General features: G+C 43.2%; 1 protein-coding gene across 1 annotated transcript in view; it reads right to left on the bottom strand.

The window, feature by feature from the left end:
- Positions 1-11,858: 11,858 nt before the first annotated feature.
- Positions 11,859-21,692, bottom strand: part of LOC142743326 (arylsulfatase H-like) — a 33,564-nt gene continuing 23,730 nt past the window's right edge. The window contains exons 8-11 of the mRNA XM_075853986.1: positions 17,450-17,584; positions 16,447-16,609; positions 15,160-15,281; positions 11,859-12,554 (exon numbers count right to left, since the gene is read on the bottom strand). Of these exons, the coding sequence (XP_075710101.1) occupies positions 12,181-12,554; positions 15,160-15,281; positions 16,447-16,609; positions 17,450-17,584 (794 nt within the window). The 3' untranslated portion in view covers positions 11,859-12,180. The remainder of the gene's footprint in view (positions 12,555-15,159; positions 15,282-16,446; positions 16,610-17,449; positions 17,585-21,692) is intronic.

The raw sequence follows: 21,692 nt of genomic DNA, 5'->3' as shown, positions 1-21,692 counted from the left end.
TCTACTCCCTGAATCTTAAACTTATAAGCCATTATCTTGGATACATTTAAAGGCCCCGCTCCACATTTATAGGCTTCTAATTCTCATTGACCAAATAATAAATACATGGTTCTAGTCTGGATCTACCCACTGAAGACCTGGTGGTTTACTTTCAAGCTTGTGGGTAGAAGGAAATAAAGTTAGTAACAACCAGAAGTGAAACAGGTTTTCCATCAGCAGGAGATGCTGGCAGAGGGACGGTGGGCGAGCAAAGGGTCTGTGTCACCACTACACATGCTACTTAGCATGCCACCTTTTATCACAGCTCAAATTTGTGAGGAGTTACTGCATATGTATCAGTTTAGTGAGGGCGCATTAAGTAAATATCACTTTTTAAATTAATTTGGACTCCTTAGGACCTTGTAGTTTGGTCTGGTCACATGTGAACCCCTCACAAATATAACATCTAGCCCCTATGGTAATTTTACACTATATGACACAAAACCGCCATTTTTTGCGCCTTCTTTGTCATACCAGGCCATTCTTTGGAAATTTTGCAGTGATATTTTTTTTTTCTGCTCATTTGACAGACTATTGGCCTGTAAAAAGAACAAAAACCTGAATTGGTCCTTAACATGCTTCACAATGATGTGGTTTTCAATAGAAGCTGTCCTAGAAACTAGTTCTAGAATGGCTTCTGGATAATAACCACAGGAATGCCGATCTAGACAAACCGCTCAGGTTTTAAAATTGCATTTGTTTTTTTTTTTGTTTTTCTTCAATCTTGTGTTAGTGATGCGGCTGAGAGCTGTACCACGAACACTAAGGCTTATACACAGACTGATGATCGAGTGGACAAGCGCTCATACCAATGCTCGTTCCCGATCATTCGCCCGTGTGATATGCCCAGCGATCAGCTGACAAACGCGGAAACGATTGTGTCAGCTGATCAGATGTTTTATGCAGGTGTTAGTATCATCAGTTGTTGGCAACACATCTCTGAGTAAACAGGAATGTGCTGCCAACATTAATACAGTATGTGCCCAATCGCATTATTGATCGTTTGGCTACATATATTACCGATGATTGCTCCATGTAAATGGAGCTAAACCAGCACCAATCGGCTTGCTATGTTCTCAATCAGCGCTTGTTAGGGTATGTGCACACACACTAATTACGTCCGTAATTGACGGACGTATTTCGGCCGCAAGTCCCGGACCGAACACAGTGCAGGGAGCCGGGCTCCTAGCATCCTAGTTATGTACGATGCTAGGAGTCCCTGCCTCGCTGCCGGACAACTGTCCCGTACTGTAATCATGTTTTCAGTACGGGACAGTAGTTCCACGGAGAGGCAGGGACTCCTAGCATCGTACATAAGTATGATGCTAGGAGCCCGGCTCTCTGAACTGTGTTCGGTCCACTACTTGCGGCCGAAATACGTCCGTCAATTACGGACGTAATTAGTGTGTGTGCACATACCCTTACAGGCAGAAAATCTGCAGGTGTAAAAGGGCCCGAAGTGTGGTCCTCCAGAATCATGGGTTCTTTTTAAGCGTACATTGTAACATTATATTTTTAACGTTGACTACTTTTTTTTTTATCTGCCATCTGTTTTGATTTGTAGGGACCACAAAGGCCTATGACTTTGTTAAAAGGAATGTATCAACTTATTGTTTTTTTTGTGGTTTTTTTAAACTAATTACAAAAAAAAAAACGCTTATTTTTAATCAGATTTTATTACGGTAATATTTAAATTTTTATGATTTCCTTTTAACAATGTGAGGAGCTCGTTCTGTGCAGACTTAAGCTGTCCATATGTATTAGATAAATGTCACTTCATCCTGATTTTATAATCTAATGTGTATGGAGGAAGACTAGGGGAAATCCAGCATGCCTGCTTCTTTGTTTCCCTGGGAGAAGTTCTGTCAGAGGAGCTTATCCCACTCTTCCAAATGAAATACACATGCGTGCTTAGTCGATTTAGGCTTGCATGTTTATGGGGAGGTAGAGCTCTTCGGAGTAGGTTTGTGTTCCATATTGTAGTTCAAATGGTGGCATTTTACTGCTGTTTTTGCTGGCATGGCATAAAAGTCCTATTTAGTAAGGTTCATGTTTTTATTAGTTTAATAGAAAAGTGTCATGGTGTAAGGCATATACGATGTTATAGAAGAACTGTCACCTCTCCTGATTTGTCTGTTTTGGTAAATTATTATATTCCGCATGAAATAATTCCAGAGCGTCTTTTCTTTGAACTCTACGTTGTGCTGTTCCTCTGTTATTCCTCCCAGAAATGCATGAATAAATTGACAACTTGGTGTTACCAGTTGGGGTGTGTCCCTACGCGGACTGACATCGTTCAATCCGTGGTGACACCGCCAGGCTGTGCAGGGAAATACCCCATTGACACGGGGAATGGTAACACCCATTCCAGAAAAGATGCTCCAGGATGGTTAGTGTATGGGGAATAAAAGTATTTACTAAAATAGACCTGTCAGGAGATGTTTTTTTTTTTGTTTTTTTTTTTCTAATCGTAGATTTCAGAATTGTGTTCCTAATCGCTGTCTATAGAAAAATGGTAGGCCTTGAGGTAATTGTTACAGAATGGTCAACGTTTTAGAGCTGTGCATAGAAGACAGAAGAAAGCTGTGTATTTAATAAGTACTATACATGAGCATCACCTTTTTTTGTGTGGCCTTTTATATGTATTTCTTTAAAGCTTGCCATTTGACTGTTATAATGTACTCAGAATAAATGTTTTTTTTTGTAGTATTTCTTTGTGCAATGTTTTGTTTGCTATTACAGCACGCATATTAAGAGATTTTGCTGTGCTGACGTAGACCCTGGTCCGTTTCTTATAGCCAACCACCTTTTATTTAAAGGGAATGTGTCGGTAGAACTTATTTTTTTTTTTTTTTTAGTTAAACAATTATTATTTGAGTAATTACACTGTTTTAATTTTTTTACATTTTTTTGCAAGTCAGGAAATATTATAAATTAGATTCTAATTTATAACATTTTCATGTGCTGGGCACTAAAGGGAGCAGTTCCCAAAATTGCAGCATGGTCAATGTGGTAAAGCAACCTCATTGCTTTATGCTGCAAATTTGGAGTAGACACACCCGCTCTAGAGTCCTCACACAATCCCCCCTCCCTTATTCTGGCTAGTGCCAGGAGAAGGAAGAGGTTTGAATCTTCAAACCTCCTACACTGTGTGCCGCCATTTTTTGAGCGACTGCACAGTGTAGGAGGATTAGATACAGTGCTCAGCAGACAGTATAACACGAACATAAAACACACATCACATTCACGAACATAAATTACCTGCTCCTGCCTCCGCTACTATTCCTTGCGCCTTCGCTTCCTTGAACATATGGCCGGAAGTCGTCGTCTTACTGTCCGGCCGCAACTTTCGTTCCACTGCGAACGTGCTTCGTTTTGGTCTGTGTGGGAGCGGCGCATGCGCCGTTCCCACACAGACGGCGTACGCTGCAGTGAATTGAACGGCTCCTGTTTGCATTCTCTATGGGGTTGGATGTGCCGTATTCCATCTCTGTGTATGTCGTTAATCGACACATATAGAGATAAAAAAAAAAATGGCAGCCCCCATAGAGAAGTAAAAAAAAAGTAGAATACAAGAACACAAATAGATAACATTTATTTTAATATCATACTAAAAGCAATATTATATAAAATAAAAAATTCATGAGCCCTTCCCTTTAATGTGCCCAAAACAGTCATCCAGATGGATTTTCCTTAAACGGACCATGCACATTAGAGTAAGACCGCTGAACCTGCTGATTTCAGCGGGATCGGCCAACAATCTAATCACTATCTGGGCTACCTGACAGTCGCTTAATGTCTACTGCCAGGCAAAATTAGGGCTTTGTTCACACCTGTTGGGACTCGTCTGAGCTTTCCGTCAGGGGAACCCATGAGCGGAATACAAACTGAAACAAACTGTTTCCGTTTGCGTCACCATTGATTTCAATGGTGACTGATCCGGTGCAAATGGTTTCCAATTGTTATAGTTTAAGGGTTTCGTAGTTTTGACTGAATGAATAGCGCAGTCTACTACGGTATTTATTCCGTCAAAACGACGGAACCCTTAAACAACGTTGACAAATGGAAACCATTTGTTTATGGGTTCCCCTGACTAAAATCTCAGACCGAACCCATGAAGGGAGTCCCAACGCAGATGTAAACAAAGCCTAAGATCCTTGGTTTTCCCTGGAAACAAGCTACTGCCAGAGGTGTCTGGCAGCAACTTATTCCCCTCTTTGTATTTAAATAAACTTACACGGCCAGACAATCTGAATACGCAAGTTTATAAAGGAGTCAAGAGAAATCACTGACCGAACAAGCCGTCCGCTGTCTCATATGTATTGTAGCGCTTATATAGTTACGTAGGTTGAAAAGACATAGGTCCATCAGGTTCAACCCCTCTCAAAAAGTTACCTGTCATTCTTTGCTTGATTTACTATAACCCTCAATGCCATTCGTAAATAAATAAGCATCTAGCCTTTTTTTTTTGTTTGTTTTTGTTTAAATGCTGACATAGTATCTGGCATCACTACCTCTTGGAGAAGGGCATTCCATAGCTTGACCACTCTAACTGTAAAGAACACTTTTCTATATGGATGTCTGAAACTTCTTTCTTCCACACGCAATGGTTGTCCCCATGTCCTTGGCAGGAACAGATCATGTGCTAGGTTACTGTATTGACCACACATACTTATACATATTAATAAGATCCTCCTCTAAGACCTCTTTTTTCCAAGCTGAAGAAGCCCAATTTTGCCTTTCATTGTAATCAACACCTCCCATCCCATTTAATAATCTCATTACCCGCCTTTGAACCCTCTCCAGTTCTCCGTCCTTTTTACAATGTAAAGCCCAAAACTGAATTCCATATTCTAGATGTGGCCTTAGGCTGGGTTCACACGTGGCGGAATTTCACTTAAATTCCGCTGCGGACACTCCGCAGCGTTAATCCGCAGCGGAGCCGTTTGTCCATTGACTTACACTTTAATTTAGCAGTGTTCGTTTAGATGAGGCGTAAAATTCCGCTGCGGAGCATAGGCTGCGGAGCGGAATTTGGTGTCCGCAGCATGCTCTGTCTGTTGCGGAGCAGTGGCGGACTCATGGCGGAATTTCTCCATTGACTTCAATGGAGATTCTAATTTCCGCAATGAAGTCCGCAGCTGTCATGCACATGTTGTGTGCTGCGGATCCGTCTTGCTTTTTTAACTTGACATTTCTTCATTCTGGCTGGACCTATGTATTTCTAGGTCTACAGCCAGACTGAGGAAGTCAATGGGGCTCCCGTAATGACGGGAGCGTTGCTAGGAGACTTCTGTAAATAGTCACTGTCCAGGGTGCTGAAAGAGTTAAGCGATCGGCAGTAACTGTTTCTGCACCCGGGACAGTGACTACCGATCCCAATATACATCTATCTGTAAAAAAAAAAATGAAGTTCATACTTACCGAGAACTCCCTGCTTCTGTCTCCAGTCCGGCCTCCCAGGATGACGTTTCAGTCTAAGTGACGGCTGCAGCCAATCACAGGCTAATAACAGGCTGCAGCGGTCACATGGACTGCCGCGTCATCCAGGGAGATCGGCCTGTATGCCGAAGGAGGGACGCGTCACCAAGACAACGGGCGGTAAGTATGAATTTCTTTGACTTTCACAAGGGAAAGTGCTGTCCCTTCTCTCTATCCTGCACTGATAGGGAGAAGGGAAGTACTTTTACCGCAGTCCGCAGCAGCTAGTCCGCATCAATTTACTGCACATTTTGTGCAGATCCGCAGCAGAATCTGCAACGCAGATTCTGTGCGGCATTGATGCGGACAGTTGCGGAGGAAATCCGCCACGTGTGGTCATGCCCTTACAAGAGATTTATAGAGTGGTAATATTACATTTAAATCCTGGGTTTTTATCTCTCTTTTTACATACCCTAAAATCCTATTTGCTTTTGCAGCTGCTGCCTGACATTGAGTGCTGCTGCTTGGCTTATTTGTCACCAGAATACCCAGGTCCTTCTCTTGTTCCGTTATCCCCAGTTTTATACCATTTTAATGTAAAGAGTTAATGCTATTATTGCATCCAAAGTGCATTACCTTACATTTATCAACATTAAATTTCATCTGCCATGTTTTTGCCCTTGCTGCCAGCTTATCTTAGTTACATAGTTTGTAAGGTTGAAAAAAGACACATGTCCATCAAGTTCAAACATGGGATGGGAAAGGGGAAGTAAAAAATTTCTACACATAGGAGCTAATATTTTTTTCTTCTAGGAAATTATCTGAGCCTTTTTAAAGCCATCTACTGTCCCTGCTGTGACAGCTCCTGCGGTAGACTATTCCATAGATTCACAGTTCTCACAGTAAAGAAGGCTTGTCGCCTCTGCAGGTTGGACTTTTCTTTTTCCAGACGGAGGGAGTGCCCCCTTGTTTTTTTGAGGGGGTTGTACTTGGAACAGTATTCCACCATAGTTTTTGTATGTGCCATTAATAAATTTATATAAGTTAATCATGTCCCCCCTTAGTCATAGTCTTTCAAGGCTAAATAGGTTTAGTTCTTTTAATCTCTCATAACTTAGATTCTCCATGCCCCTTATTCGCTTCGTTGCTCTTCTCTGTATTTTTTCCAACTCCAGGGCATTCTTTCTATGAACTGGAGCCCAGAACTGAACTGCATATTCTAGATGAGACCTCACTAATGCTTTGTAAAGTGGTAATATTACATCCCTGTTCCGCGAGTCCATGCCTCTTTTAATGCACAACAATATCTTGCTGGCCCTTGAAGCAGCTGATTGACATTGCATGCTGTTATTTAGTTTGATTTACAAGTACACCCAGATCCTTCAACAAGTGACTCTCCCAGTGTAGCTCCCCCCTAGGACATATGATGCATGCAGGTTGTTTGTACCCAGGTGCATAACTTTACATTTATCTACATTAACTGGTTGCCGACACATGACGAGTATGCTCGTCCTGAGCCGCAAGCACTTCGCGCATTAGGACGAGCATACTCGTCCTGTGTGACAGCCGTCCCTGCGCGCGTCTGTGCGCGCGATCGAGAGCGGGGCAACGGCTGTAATACACAGCCACGGCCCCGCTCTGACAGCGGAGAGAAGAGAAACATCTTCTCTCCGCCGTTAACCCTTTGAACGCCGCGATGACAGCTGATCGCAGCGTTCAAGGAGAGGGGAGGGGACTGCACATTGATCGCGTCACAGAAAATAACTGACGCGATCAAAGCCCATAACTCATATGGCCAGACAGCCCAGGGTCCAGTGAAGGACCCCAGGGCTGTCTGAACATATTTCCTGTTGTTAGGGCATACTGAGGTATGCCCTAACTGCCTGTGTACGATCAGTAACAGGCTAATGTACTGGCATATAGATCTATGCCAGTACATTAGTTACAAAATAAAAATCAAAATGATAAATCCCTTTATGGGATTAAAAAAAAAAGTTAAATGAATGTAAAAAAAAAATAATGGTAGATAAATAAATAAAAAGTAAATAAAATACACAGAAACACATTTTTTTTATAATAAATCAACTTTTTAAAATATAAGTCCCAAAACATGAAATAAGACATATTTGGTATTGCCACGACCGTAACAACCTGTACTACAAATGTATACCATTCTTTATTATGATCGGTGTATGGTGTAAAAAAAATAATTAAAACTGCTGCACAACTGCTTTTTTTTCTGCATTTTAATCTAATTAAAAATGTATAGAAATTAAACGATAATGTAGTTGTACCAACAAATGGTATGTACATAAAGTACAACTCGTCCCACAAAAAACAGTCTCCTACAACTACGTCGTACAAAAAATAAAAGCGTTATGAGCGTCGGGATGCAAAGAGGGAAATGTAAAAAAAATAGTTCTGTCCTTAAGGCTAAAATTGGCCGTGTCCTTAAGGGGTTAAACCTCATTTGCCAAGTTGACGCCCAAACACTTTTAAATCCGCTTGCAATTCACGAACATCTGCCATAGACTGAACATTACTGCATAGCTTGGTGTCATCTGCAAAAATAGAAATAGTGCTATTAATCCCATCCACCATATCATTAATAAATAAGTTGAATAATAGTGGTCCCAGCACTGAACCCTGGGGTACACCACTTATTACCGGGGACCATTCAGAGTAGGAATCATTGACCACAACTCTCTGGATACGGTCCTTGAGCCAATTCTCAATCCAATTACAAACAATACTTTCTAAACCTATAGTCTTTAATTTACCCATTAGACGTCTATGGGGGACAGTGTCAAATGCCTTTACAAAGTCCAGAAAACACTATATCCACAGCAGCCCCTCTGTATAGGCTTCTGCTCACCTCTTCATCTAGGTCTTCCTGTAATTATTTTAAAGTCCAGCGGAGTTTTAAGTATCCTACAAAGTTTTGTATAGTCGGCAAAAACGGACACCTTGCTATGAATCCCATCCACAAGGTGATTAATAAAGAGATTAAAAAGAATTGGACCTAACACCGATCCTTGTGGTACCCCGCTGCTGACTTCAAACCATTTTGAGAAAGTTCCATTTATAATGACTTAGTATTCTGTCCCTTAACCAATTCTTTACCCACTTGCATACGTGTTTTCCCAGTCCCTTTGTCTGTAGCTTCAGAACAAGACTGTGTGGAACAGTATCAAATGCTTTAGCAGAATTCAAATAAATCACAGCCTCATGACCAACATCTAGATTTGCACTTGCCTTCTCATAGAAACCGAGCATGTTGCTTAGGCACGACCTGTTTTTCATGAATCCATGCTGGTTATCAGTAATTAGACACTGCCCTGCTATATACTTTTGTAGTTCATCTCTTAGACTACCCTCCAATACTTTACATACCATAGATGTCAAACTTACTGGATGGTAGTTACTCTGTTCCAACTTTTTACCCTTCTTAAATATTGGTACAACATCAGCCGTCCTCCAATCCAGTGGCACTGATCCTGCTACAAGACAGTCTAAGACGATGTGATACAATGGTCTGTCCAATACCGAGTTTAATTCCCTTAACCCCTTCCCCCTACTTGCATTCTGGGCTCAAATGACCAAGCCGCTTTTACATCGTCCTATTCGAAGAGCTATAACTTTTTTTTACTTTTGCATTGACATAGCTGTATAAGGTTTTGTTATTTGCGGGACAAGTATTTTTTAATAGCACCATTTTGGGTTACATATAATTTATTGATTAACTTATTAACTTTTTTTTGGGGGGGGGGGGGGGGAATAGAAGAAAACCTGAAATTTTGCCACTTTTTTGCATCCTAAATCTACGCCGTTTACCGTGTGGTATAAAATTAAAAAATAACTTTATTCAATGGGTTGTTACGATTGCAAAGATACCAAATTTGTATAGATTTTGTAGGTTTTACTACTTGCACAGCAAACACTTTTTTTTTTCCAAATTGTCTCCATTTTTTTTTTTTTTAGTTCTTTATTTTTGTGACCAACAGCCACATTTTCACAAAAGAACATAAAAATTCAGCAAGCACATAAGGGAAGGAGAAACAAATATCCATCAACATATCTGTATAACATTGAACAGTGCATTGTAAACCTATTCATTGGTAGGACATTATCGTTCAAATCCATATTGACTGATAAACACTCCCTGATATGTGAAAGGATACAGAGCAGTAAAAGAGAGAGAGAAAAGAAGGATGGAGGTAGGGGGAAGGACATCACTTCCCACCGAGGAGATCCCTGCATCTCCAGAGAGCCCACCACAGGCTACCGACCAGTGTCCATCCCTCGAAGAATGTCTTTGTAGGAGTCAGAGTCCTGGAAACCAATCCAAGGAGACCACTTGTGGCACAAAAAACAAATACATGGCCACATATTGCGACAACGCCATAACAACTCGGTCCTCTCACAAAATGATGGACCCTACCCTGCTAATGACATGGTACACGGTGATGTGCCTGCTACACAAAAGGTCATTGGGCAATTGAGCAGAAGACACATACAGGGCCACAGTTCTTCAATAGGGATGACATTGCATTGCTTAAAAACACATGGTACTCACCCAACTGACTGCGGTCCCGGGTTCGGCTACTCTCCCATTCCTCTCCAAAAAGCACCTTTGCAATCTCCTCCCAGGCATCCTCCTTGGCCGTGCGGTCGTGGTACACCTCCACACGAGGTCCCAAAATAGCCCTGGACCAGGCTGATGAGGCGCTCAACGTCAAGCCCACGCGGCATGGCAGCAGATCTCTGGGGAGTGTAGATTCTCTCACACAGGCTTGCCCACTCGCAGAGAAAACGCAAGCACTTCCTGGTTTTTGTTTGCTTTATAAACTCTTTTGCATGGACCTAACAAGTGATGCGTGAAAATCACGCATGCAACGCAGGAGCATCCGTGTGGCATGCATGGTTTTCACACACCCATTGACTTCAATTGGTGCGTGATGCACGATTTTAGAACATGTCGTGAGTTTTACGCAACACACTCGCACTGCGCAAAAAACACGGACTGTCTGCACTGTCCCATAGAGTAATATAGGTGCGTACGTCACGCGTGAAAAGCACGCGCATATATTATGCTTGTGTAAATGAGGCCTAAGTCTGAGTCGAGGACTACTTCGATGACTACTTTTTTTATTCTCAATAAAATGGCTAATGAGGTTTGTGTGAAGGTTTTTTTTATTTCAATAGAATATTTTATCTACGTCTTTGTATTTTCTTCTAAACTTTATTACTACCACCTTAGTAATGGCCCCTGGCTTACTGACAGCATCCATTACCAAGGCGGGGCTTAGCATTAGCCGATGCAGAAGCTAACACTAACCCCCATCATTACCCCGGTACCCAGGGTGGCTGGCAAAGGCCAGAAACAGTGACCCTTCACCACCCTGATAATGCTAGCCTACTGCTGCTATGTTGTATCTGGCCAGTTATGAAAAATGGGGGGGGGGGGCATGTTTGTTTTTTTTCCAATTTACTTTAAAAAAAAAAAAATGGTACGGGGTCCTCCACAATTTTCATAACCGGCCAGATACAACACGGCAGTCGCGGCCAAGTATTACCGGGATAAGAGCCACTATTTTTGGCCTTTCCCAGCCTAATAACATCAGCCTGCGGCCACCCCAGGGCCTGACCCTCGCTACAGATGGTCGCGTACTGGATTGTACCCAGCTCTGCCCAGTACCCCTGGTGGCGGTGGGTACTGGGGGTAATAGTGGGGGTAAGTGTTAGCCATCTAGCGTCGTGATGTCATGATGCGAGAAGACGTCAGGACTTCTGCTGCGCCTGGGAAGGAAGATGGGTAAGTATGTTTCGTCACTATAGTAACAGAGGCTCGTGTATTTGATTACATAGGCCACAGTTACCAAAGTAGCTTTTACAGATGCGGAAAGCCGCGACCCAAATGTGGCAGTTGCCGGGGATCTGGGCCAAAGATCCGGGGCTTGGGCCCCAAAGGCCCGGTGTTAGCAACGCCCCTGGTTCCACTTCTGTGACTCCCAAACGATCAACTACACTTTGTGAGGGACCATGAGTATTACACAGTGCCCATAGAAATCAATGGGCTGTCTTCGTAATGCCTGGACATCAAATAGAAGTGAGTCCCCTATTCAGTACTTTATTTTCTTAGTATTCCATAATTGGTTTAGAAAAGCAATGTTTAAAAACCCAGGCAACCCCTTTAAACGCACTATGCAGCTGTACCCAGGACCTTAATTAAAAGCGACATTATGGGCTTTCATATACAGGAAGTGCAAAACATCATATGGGAATACCAGCAGTATACAGTGTAGTACTAGGATCACCAGCAGGACATATGCCCTAGACCTCTTTATTTCATAACCATGTAATAGAACACTGCCAGTAGTGATTGACAATAATAATAATCAATGTCTGAACGCTTGTTTAATAGTCCAAGACAAAACAGGTCATTTCCAATTCAAGTATTTAGACATTATAGAAGGTGAATTACAAGCAAACAAAATACTTGCAACTGGAATCAATAGTGAAAACATTTGAATAGCAATAGAGTTGCTTCACTGCTTTATGACTCCATGATCCATTCAGTCTATCAAGTTTCCCAAAAATATAGTGGCTTCATTTTGTACTATATTTCTGACATATTTTGGAGCTGCACCACATCTCAGATTCTAACAAGAGTGTATGGCAACGATTGCAACCCAAGATCTCCAAAGTGCAGGGCAGAATTCATCCAATGATTACGGTTTCATTGTGGTCTTCTTTGTCACACCAGCAGAAAGGAAATGTCCCACAGCAGGGCTGTAACCAGGGTTTCCACAAATTATTGAGGAAAGAAAACTGCAGTGGCACCACGCTGATTGTTTCCTGATGTTCTGCCACCGCCGTCTTTATTCGGTTTAGTATGATCTTAAATTGTGGGTATACATGAGGGTCAAGGGGGCTGGATTCTGAAGGATCAGATGATAATTCAAATAGTAATGGAGGATCATGGTGAACAACATGGTCTCCTACACAAGCACAGATTAAAATATCATAACATCCCACTGCGCCTTCTGGGAAAAAGACTGGAGTCACATAGTGAGCTTTCCAAATAGCGCCACCTAGGAAAATAAAATTTAAATACAGCATTTCATTTTCCATTCATTTTGTACATAAAATTCGAAAGTGTGGCAAATAAGTGATATACAAAGCGTGATGTGAAATTGCATGTATTTTAGGGCATACTGAAGACTTTCAGATTTCCTGGGCAGATGAAGTGTTTTTAAAATCCAAATAATATTTATCGTAATGTACTTTGTTGCGGATTTCCACACAGAATATCCACAACAAATCTGCACTCCCAGGTAGCTGCATCCATACCACTTTAGTATGTAAAGTTGCCATGACTGTGGCCCGGGGGTGTGGAGCAGGCAGGTCAATTTACATAGAAGGTAGCGTTTACTCACGTTTTTGCACTTTTTTCTTTTGCCCAAAACCACTGCAGCCAGATGTTACTTTTAAAGTTTATATTAAATTGAGAGCTTTTTGGTTTGCAGCTTTTTTGGGGGTTTAGTGACATTTGTTTAAAACGCAGGTGTTTATATGGCACATGAGAAGCACATGTACAAGACTTCACAGAATTAAAAACTCCACCAAAATCGGTTGTAAAAAAAACAAAAAAAAAAAAAACCGCCATTAAATACGCATGGTGTTTTTTTTTACATGCATTCAAAAACGTTAAAATAAAAGAAAAAATTGTGAAAGCCTAATGCACATGATGCATGTTACTTGCAGATTTACTGAATGGATTTTCTTGTGGCAAATCTGCAGTGTGAGGCTGGGTTCACATGTGGCGGAATTTCACTTGAATTCCGCTGCGGACACTCCGCAGCGTTAATCCGCAGCACAGCCGTTTGTCCATTGACTTCCACTTTTATTTAGCAGTGTTCGTTTAGACGATGCGTAAAATTCCGCTGCGGAGCATAGGCTGCGGAGCGGAATTTGGTGTCCGCAGCATGCTCTGTCTGTTGCGAAGCAGTGGCGGACTGGTTGCGGACTCATGGTGGAATTTCTCCATTGACTTCAATGGAGATTCTAAATTCCGCAATGAAGTCCGCAGCTGTCATGCACATGTTATGTGTGCTGCGGATGCGTCTTGCTTTTTTGACATGACATTTCTTCATTATGGCTGGACCTATGTATTTCTAGGTCTACAGCCAGACTGAGGAAGTCAATGGAGCTCCCGGAATTACGGGAGCGTTGCTAGGAGACGTCAGTAAATAGTCACTGTCCAGGGTGCTGAAAGAGTTAAGCGATCGGCAGTAACTGTTTCAGCACCCTGGACAGTGACTACCAATCAATATACAGCAACCTGTAAAAAAAAAATAGAAGTTCATACTTACCGAGAACTCCCTGCTTCTGTCTCCAGTCCGGCTTCCCAGGATGACGTTTCAGTCTAAGTGACAGCTGCAGCCAATCACAGGCTGCAGCGGTCACATGGACTGCCGCGTCATCCAGGGAGGTTGGGCTGGATGCCGAAAGAGGGACGCGTCACCAAGACAACGGCCGGTAAGTATGAAATTCTTTTACTTTCACTAGGGAAAGTGCTGTCCCTTCTCTCTATCCTGCACTGATAGAGAGAAGGGAAGCACTTTTACCGCAGTAGCTAGTCCGCATCAATTTACTGCACATTTTGGGCAGATCCGCCGCAGAATCTGCAACGCAGATTCTGTGCGGCATTGATGCGGACAGTTGCGGAGGCAATCCGCCACATGTGGCCATGCCCTAACAGTGTCAAGTTAATGTTTACATGGAATCTCATCTATGCTTTGCTGAATTTTTCCATGCGTAAATTGACTTGCGGTAAAATCCGCAGCACGTCAATCTACCTTGCAGAATTGTATCTGACACATTTATAAAAAAATAAATAAAAATGCACCAAAATTTGCATCAAATGTAAAAATGCAAATAAAAGATGCATCAAAAAACGCACCATTCGTTGTGGATTTTACCCGCGTCTTTGTGGTCTTAGTGTTTTTTTCTGCACCAAATTACGCAACGTCTGCATATAGCCCAATAGTGAATGTTCAGGGAGGGGGTAACAAGTCTGGCTTGTTTTTCTAAGGGCATCTGTTAGATGCTGTAAGTTGAGGGTCATATTGTCCAACTATCTTTAATTTATACTGAATTACACTAGATACTGATGCACATAATCACTACTATTGCTAATTACACAACGCCAACATATTCAAAAATGCTGTTCAGAGAACGCCCTCATGTAACTCTGTCCTCAGTGGCGTTCAAACGATTAACTCTCAAGCGGACGTCACTAGCTTCATGGCACTTTTGTGGCATAAAGAAGTCAAATTATGGCACATGCTATATTTGCACAATAATGTGCGACCTTTTGCAGTTTTACATCTCAACACAAAAAGGGGCGAAGTTTAGAAAAGGGTGCGTGGCATGACACATTTGCGCTATAATGTACGCCAATTTTTGGCTTCAATTATAGTAAATCTACTCCTGTTAATAGTAGGCGCCCGCCTCTTAAAAAGTGTGGCGCACTTTATTCCAGCACAGTTCCGTTTGGCGCATGAAACATCAGCCCTAATAAATTTCCTCCAACGCGCATGGGCAGAACATACAATCTATACCGAGGTTAACCAGAACACTACTATAAAATTCTGTTTGGACCATGTTATGGCAGACATAGAACAAAGCACTTACTCTCTTTTTGATGCCAGCGGACTGCATGTAGAAGAGTGCCACAGTAATGGAATAGAAACTCATGTTCTGAGTGTGCTGTTTTTTTGGTAACTAGAGGCATCAGGTTCCTTCCATCAATTATTCTAATGTAACAGAAGAATTTAAAATAAGTAGCTATATAGTTTCTTGCATGCTTTACTCCTGAATAAGTTATCGAATCCACAAATTTCCACTTCCCTTCACAGTATTAAAGGCCATGTAAACGTTTGAAGGTGTTTTTTTTTAAAAATAAGTGTATTAGTGTGTGTTAGTAAACTTTGTAAATACATTTTATTCAAAATTATTTTTACTTTAAGATACAGCAGCTCTGTATTCTCTATACGGAGCAGCTGTATCTAGCGCTATTCACTGAATCAGTCAGTTCCGTGGACCTCACTGGTTCAGTTACAGCGGGTCCTACGTATGACAAAAAAAAAAAACAAAAAAAAAACACCCTCATACATTTACATAGCCTTTAAAGTGTAGCTAAACATTTGAAAGAATTCGGACATGTCATGTGACGTCAGAAATTGATTGGTGGGGGTCCGAGCACCCCACCAATCGCTAGAATGAAGCAGCTGAAGCGTTCGTGTGAGCACTCAGCCGCTTCGTGTGTGTTCTGCCTTTTTCCGGAAAGCCGATGTATCGGAGTACGAGCTCATAGACTTTCTATTGAGTCCATACACCGATACATTTATTTCCGGAAAGAACCGAACAGACACGAAGTGGCTGAGCACTCACACGAGCGCTTCAGCTGCTTCGTTCTAGCAATTGGTGGGGGTCTCAGTGCTCGAACCCCCACCAATCCAAACTTCTGACATGTCACTATGACATGTCAGAAGTTTGTCAAACGTTTAGCTACACTTTAAATCTGGCTGCCTCAAGCCACCACTAGGTGTCGCTTATTGCTTTCGAATTTATTCAGCTTCCATTAAATTCAATAATTAGTCTTCAGTATACTTCTAAACGCACTCCATCATGTAACTGGCAGAAAGCAGGAGATTTGGAGCTTTGCATCAGAAAACCAAGCTTGGGCCTCATTTGCAGATGGCCATTATGTGGCCAGAGTTTAGTTTCCGTATTATGAGACTAGAGAAAGTGATGGCATATTGCTAGGACATGCCATCACTTATTGATTAGAGGGGGTCCAGCTTTTTTTTTTTTTTTTTTTTTTTTTTTACTTCTTGCAACCTACTCTTACATTCTTATTACCATTAGAGTTATAACAGCAGTAAGAAAACAGGGAAAAGAACAAGACCTAACACAAACCTGTCTTTAGGCAATTCTCCACCACCTAAGTAGACCACGGTTGGATAGATATCCATTAAACTTGTGGGCTCACTAATTTCTATATCAGGAGGAATCACGCCGGGCCACCGGAATATGCCAGGCACTCGAATACCACCTTCCCAGCCAGCCATACCTTTCCCTCCTAGAATTTTACATAACAAAAACATATTGTAAATGCCCACGTTAAAAGGGGTTTTCCCATGAACAGTTATTACCTATCCACAGAATAGGTAAGGGTCTGATCGCTGGGGGTCCTGTGTCCACCGTTTGAATGTAGCGGCGGTCGGGCATGCACGCTGTGCTCCAATAAAAACTCTATGGGCATGACAAAGGTAGTCAAGTTCAATCTTAGTCAGTCCCATAGGGCTAAAAGGAGTGGCAGCATGCATGCCTGGCCACTGCTCCATTCAAACGGGGGACACTGGTGCCCAATTCCCGTGATTGGTGGGGCCCCCAGCGATCAGACACTATCCTGTGGATAGGCGATACGTGTTCATGAGAAAATCTCTTTAAAGGTATGAAGATTTGTATACAGTCATTATGAGTGATACTAAAGGGGGTTAGACAGGATTAGGAAAACCTGGCTGCTATCCCGTAAACAGCACCCTACTGGACCACAGGTTGTGGTTGGTATCGCAGCCCAGTCCCATTTACTTCAATGAAGCCGAGCATAGGATTAATCAAATTGTGTTCTGCGCCCCTTCGGCTCTGATTGTCTTTTTCCCAAGAAAATTACCTCCCATGAGAGGTGGGGTTTGTCGTGTACGGGCTAGAGACGTTCAATTAGCCCATACACTGATCTACTAAGCTCTTTGGGGAGAGCCGGTCAGAAGTGAAGGGGCACAATTAAGTGTTTCTGGCCCATTCACTTCAACCAGTGGGGGACTTAGCACCCAGACCACCACAAATTAAAACTTCTGAAATGTCATGGTGAGTTTTTCCATACAAATATTGCTTGCATTATACCACACTGAGAACTCACCTCGATAAATTCCATTCCATCCCCCAATTTGGAATTTGTCATCTCTAACCTCTAAATGTCCTCCATGGTCAGAGGCAAAATAGATCATTGTGTTGTTCTTTAATCCTGCATTATCAATAGCGTTTACTACTGATCCTGAAAATAAAATCAAAGGCAACAAATGACATAAATCTGCAACAGTATATAAAACCGTGTTCTACCCAACTCACTCATACTGCCACCTGGACAGCTAGAAATGAAAGCGAGGGTAAAAAAAAAAATTAAAAAAAAAAAATAAATTTTATTATTATTATAATAAATATTCGCGTTGCATTCACCACTGAGCAAAAATCTGTTCTATTCAAAATTTCATACAAGCAGAATATGGCAAGCCAGAGAACTCCACCAAGCAGGTCAGACTTCTCTTCTCTCACTTGCTAAATTCCATGAAAGAAAGACTTACAGTGGTGAGTGCCATGTTTTTTTCTGCTGTATATTTCACTGGAAATCAACAAAAAGATTTGTATGCAAATTTCACCCTATTGCAGAGTAAAATCCGCCGGAAAAATGTACAAATTTGACATGCTGCGGATTTGAAAATCTGCAGCATGCCCTGAGTTCTGCATGAACTTTTCCACTACATGTGGATGATGGTTTAGCCCCACATGCATTGTAATGTCAATTTCTGCTGTAAATCCCCAGCGTGTGAATTTAGCCACAGTGACTTGTGAAGATCTGTAAACAATGCACATAGCCTGCTATGGGCCGATACTGTACCTTCGATTTGCTACAGAGGAACACATTAAATTTGAGAAATCAGTAATACAGACCTGTAGGTTACGGTTAAGGCAGGGGCGGACATACCGCATGTGCAGCCGGTGCAGCTGCACAAGGGCCCCGCGTGGGAAGGGGGCCCGTTCCTCTGCTGGCCGACTCAGTTCTCAGCTGCGCGATGCTGAGGACTGAGACAGAGGCCCGTGGACCACTGGCGTAGCTATAGGGGTCGCAGCGGTCGCAATTGCGACCGGGCCCCGAAGCCAGGGGGGCCCACGGCCCCCCGCACCACATCAATAAAAAGTTACTATAGTAACTCGGGCCGCGGGCCCCTGTTACTATAGTAACATACTTTACTTACCTTCCTGGTTCCGGATCGCAGCGGAGGTCCTGACGTCAGGCGCTGTGCGCAGCACATGACGTCACAGCGCTATGCGCCGCGCACAGCATCGAGACGACAGAACTCCCGCCGCGGCCGAAGAGGAAGGTAAGATAGCCCTGACTGGCGGGGTCCGACTCCTGGGACCCGCCAATCAGCTGTTTTGAAGGGGCCGCAGCACTCGTACGAGAGCTGCTCCCCTTCATTCCTGTCACTTCATTCCGGTCACACTGTGAATCGGTTTCGGCGATTCACAGTGTGGGCGAGTAGTGAAATGAAGGGGAAGCAGCTCTCGTACGAGTGCTGCGGCCCCTTCAAAACAGCTGATTTGCGGGTCCCGGGCGACACATCAGCTATTGATGGCCTATCCTGAGGATAGGCCATCAATGTTTAGGGACTGCACAACCCCTAAGCCTACGATGTAGCAGGCTTAGGGGGCCCATGAGACAGGATCACAGATTGTGTGATGCTGTCTGCTGGGCCCTGTATCTAAGCCAATCACATGGTAGGCTTAGATACATGGCCCATGCGTGATCCTGTCTGCTGGGCCCTGTATCTAAGCCTACCACACTGTAGGTTTAGATACAGGGCCCCAGCACACAGTAATCTTATACTGTATAAGATTACTGTCTGCTGGACCCTGTATCTAAGCCTACCTTGTGGTAGGCTTAGATACAGGGTCCCACAGACAGTATCACACATGGGCCCTGTATCTAAGCCTTAGGGTATGTGCACAGACACTAATTACGTCCGTAAGTGACGGATGTATTTCGGCCGCAAGTACCGGACCGAACACACTGCAGGGAGCCGGGCTCCTAGCGTCGTACTTATGTACGACGCTAGGAGTCCCTGCCTCGCTGTGGGACAACTGTCCTGTACTGTAATCATGTTTTCAGTACCGGACAGTTGTCCGGCAGCGAGGCAGGGACTCCTAGCGTCGTACATAACTATGATGCTAGGAGCCCGGCTCCCTGCAGTGTGTTCGGTCCGGTACTTGCGGCCGAAATACGTCCGTCAATTCCGGACGTAATTAGTGTGTGTGCACATACCCTAACACATGTGTTACTAATCATTTTTTGTGTGTTTTCTTACAGGTTCGGTCGTTGGACTACGGCGGATTCCAGGACTACTTCGATGACAGCTTTTTTTTTTATTAATAAAATGGTTAATGAGGGTTGTGTTTTTTTTTTTTATTTCAATAAAATATTTTTTCTATGTCTTTGTGGTTTTTTTTAAACTATATTACTACCGCCTTAGTAATGGCCGCCGGCTGATTGACAGCATCCATTGCTAAGGCAGGGCTTAGTGTTAGCCGGTGCAGAGGCTAACACTAACCCCCTTTATTACCCCGGTACCCACCGCCACCAGGGGTGCTGGGAAGAGCCGGGTACGATCCAGTACCTGACCATCTGTAGTGATGGTCGGCCACTGGGGTGGCCGCAGGCTGGTATTATCAGGAGGGGAAAGGCCAGATACAGTGGCCCTTCCTACCCTGGTGATGCTAGGCTGCTGCTGCTTTATTGTATCTGGCTGGTTATGAAAATGGGGGGGACGCCACGTCATTTAAAAAATAATTGGAAAGAACGATGTCGGGTCCCCCCCAATTTTCATAACCAGCCAGATACAACACAGCAGCAGCAGGCAGCATTACAAGGGTGGGAAGGGCCACTGTTTTTGGCCTTCCCCAGCCTAATACTACCAGCCTGCGGCCACCCCGGTGCCTGCCCGTCACTACAGCTGGTCGGGTACTGGTTTGTACCCGGCTCTTCCCAGTACCCCTGGTGGCGGTGGGTACCGGGGTAATAATGGGGGTTAGTGTAGACTCTGCACCGGCTAACATTAAGCCTCGCCTTAGTAATGGAGGTTGTCAATCAGCCAGCGGCCATTACTAAGGCGGTGATAATAAAGTTTAAAAAGATACAAGCACATAGAAATTTTTTTTATTGAAATAAAAACACAACCCTCATTAACCATTTTATTGAGAATAAAAAAAACGCCGTCATTGAAGTCCTCGTATCCGAAGTCCAACAACCGAACCTGTAAAAAAAACACAAACACACAAAAATAATCAGTAACACATAAAGAAGCAAAATTATTATTCTTACCTTTCCTGGGTCCAGCGCTGGAGCCGCAATGTCAGCGAGCTGGGCCCTGTATCTAATCCTATCATGTGTGATACAGTCTGCTGAGCTGTGTATCTAATCCAATCATGTATGATACTGTGCTGGGCCCTATATCTAATCCGATCATGTGTGATACTGTCTGCTGAGCCACTGTATCTAATCCTATCATGTGTGATACTGTCTGCTGAGCCACTGTATCTAATCCTATAATGTGTGGTACTGTCTGCTGAGCCACTGTATCTAATCCTATCATGTGTGATACTGTCTGCTGAGCCACTGTATCTAATCCTATCATGTGTGGTACTGTCTGCTGAGCCACTGTATCTAATCCTATCATGTGTGGTACTGTCTGCTGAGCCACTGTATCTAATCCTATCATGTGTGATACTGTCTGCTGGGCCACTGTATCTAATCCTATCATGTGTGATACTGTCTGCTGAGCTGTGTATCTAATCCTATCATGTGTGATACTGCCTTCTGAGCCACTGTATCTAATCCTATCATGTGTGATACTGTCTGCTCAGCCACTGTATCTAATCCTATCCATAGTTTATAGGGTCGTAGTGCTATAGATATGCTATGCTGTCTCCTATACACACACTTTTTTTTGGGGCGGACACATATGTATTGGGGCTATTTCCCGGACATTTTAAGCCCTGAGGGTATGTTCACACGGCAGCGTCTGTTACGGCTGAAATTACTGTGCTGTTTTCAGGAGAAAACAGCACCGTAATTTCAGCCGTAATGGCATGTGCAGGCGTCTTTTGCTGCGTCCACTACGGAAGTAATTGAAGCTGGTTTTCCATGGAGTCCATGGAAAACGGCTCCATTTACATCTGAAGAAGTGACAGGCAGTTTTTTACGCGCCGCCTTTCGACAGCGGCGCGTAAAAAAAAATGACCATCGGCACAGAACATCGTAAGACCCATTCAAATGAATGGGCAGATGTTTTCCGACGCTTTTGAGCCGCATTTTCGGATGTAATTCA

The sequence above is a fragment of the Rhinoderma darwinii genome, chromosome 2 (genome assembly GCF_050947455.1).
Source record: "Rhinoderma darwinii isolate aRhiDar2 chromosome 2, aRhiDar2.hap1, whole genome shotgun sequence".
In the NCBI taxonomy this organism is placed as follows: domain Eukaryota; kingdom Metazoa; phylum Chordata; class Amphibia; order Anura; family Rhinodermatidae; genus Rhinoderma; species Rhinoderma darwinii.
The sequence above is the reverse complement of the archived record's forward strand: the minus strand, read 5'-3'. Positions and strand labels throughout refer to the sequence as shown.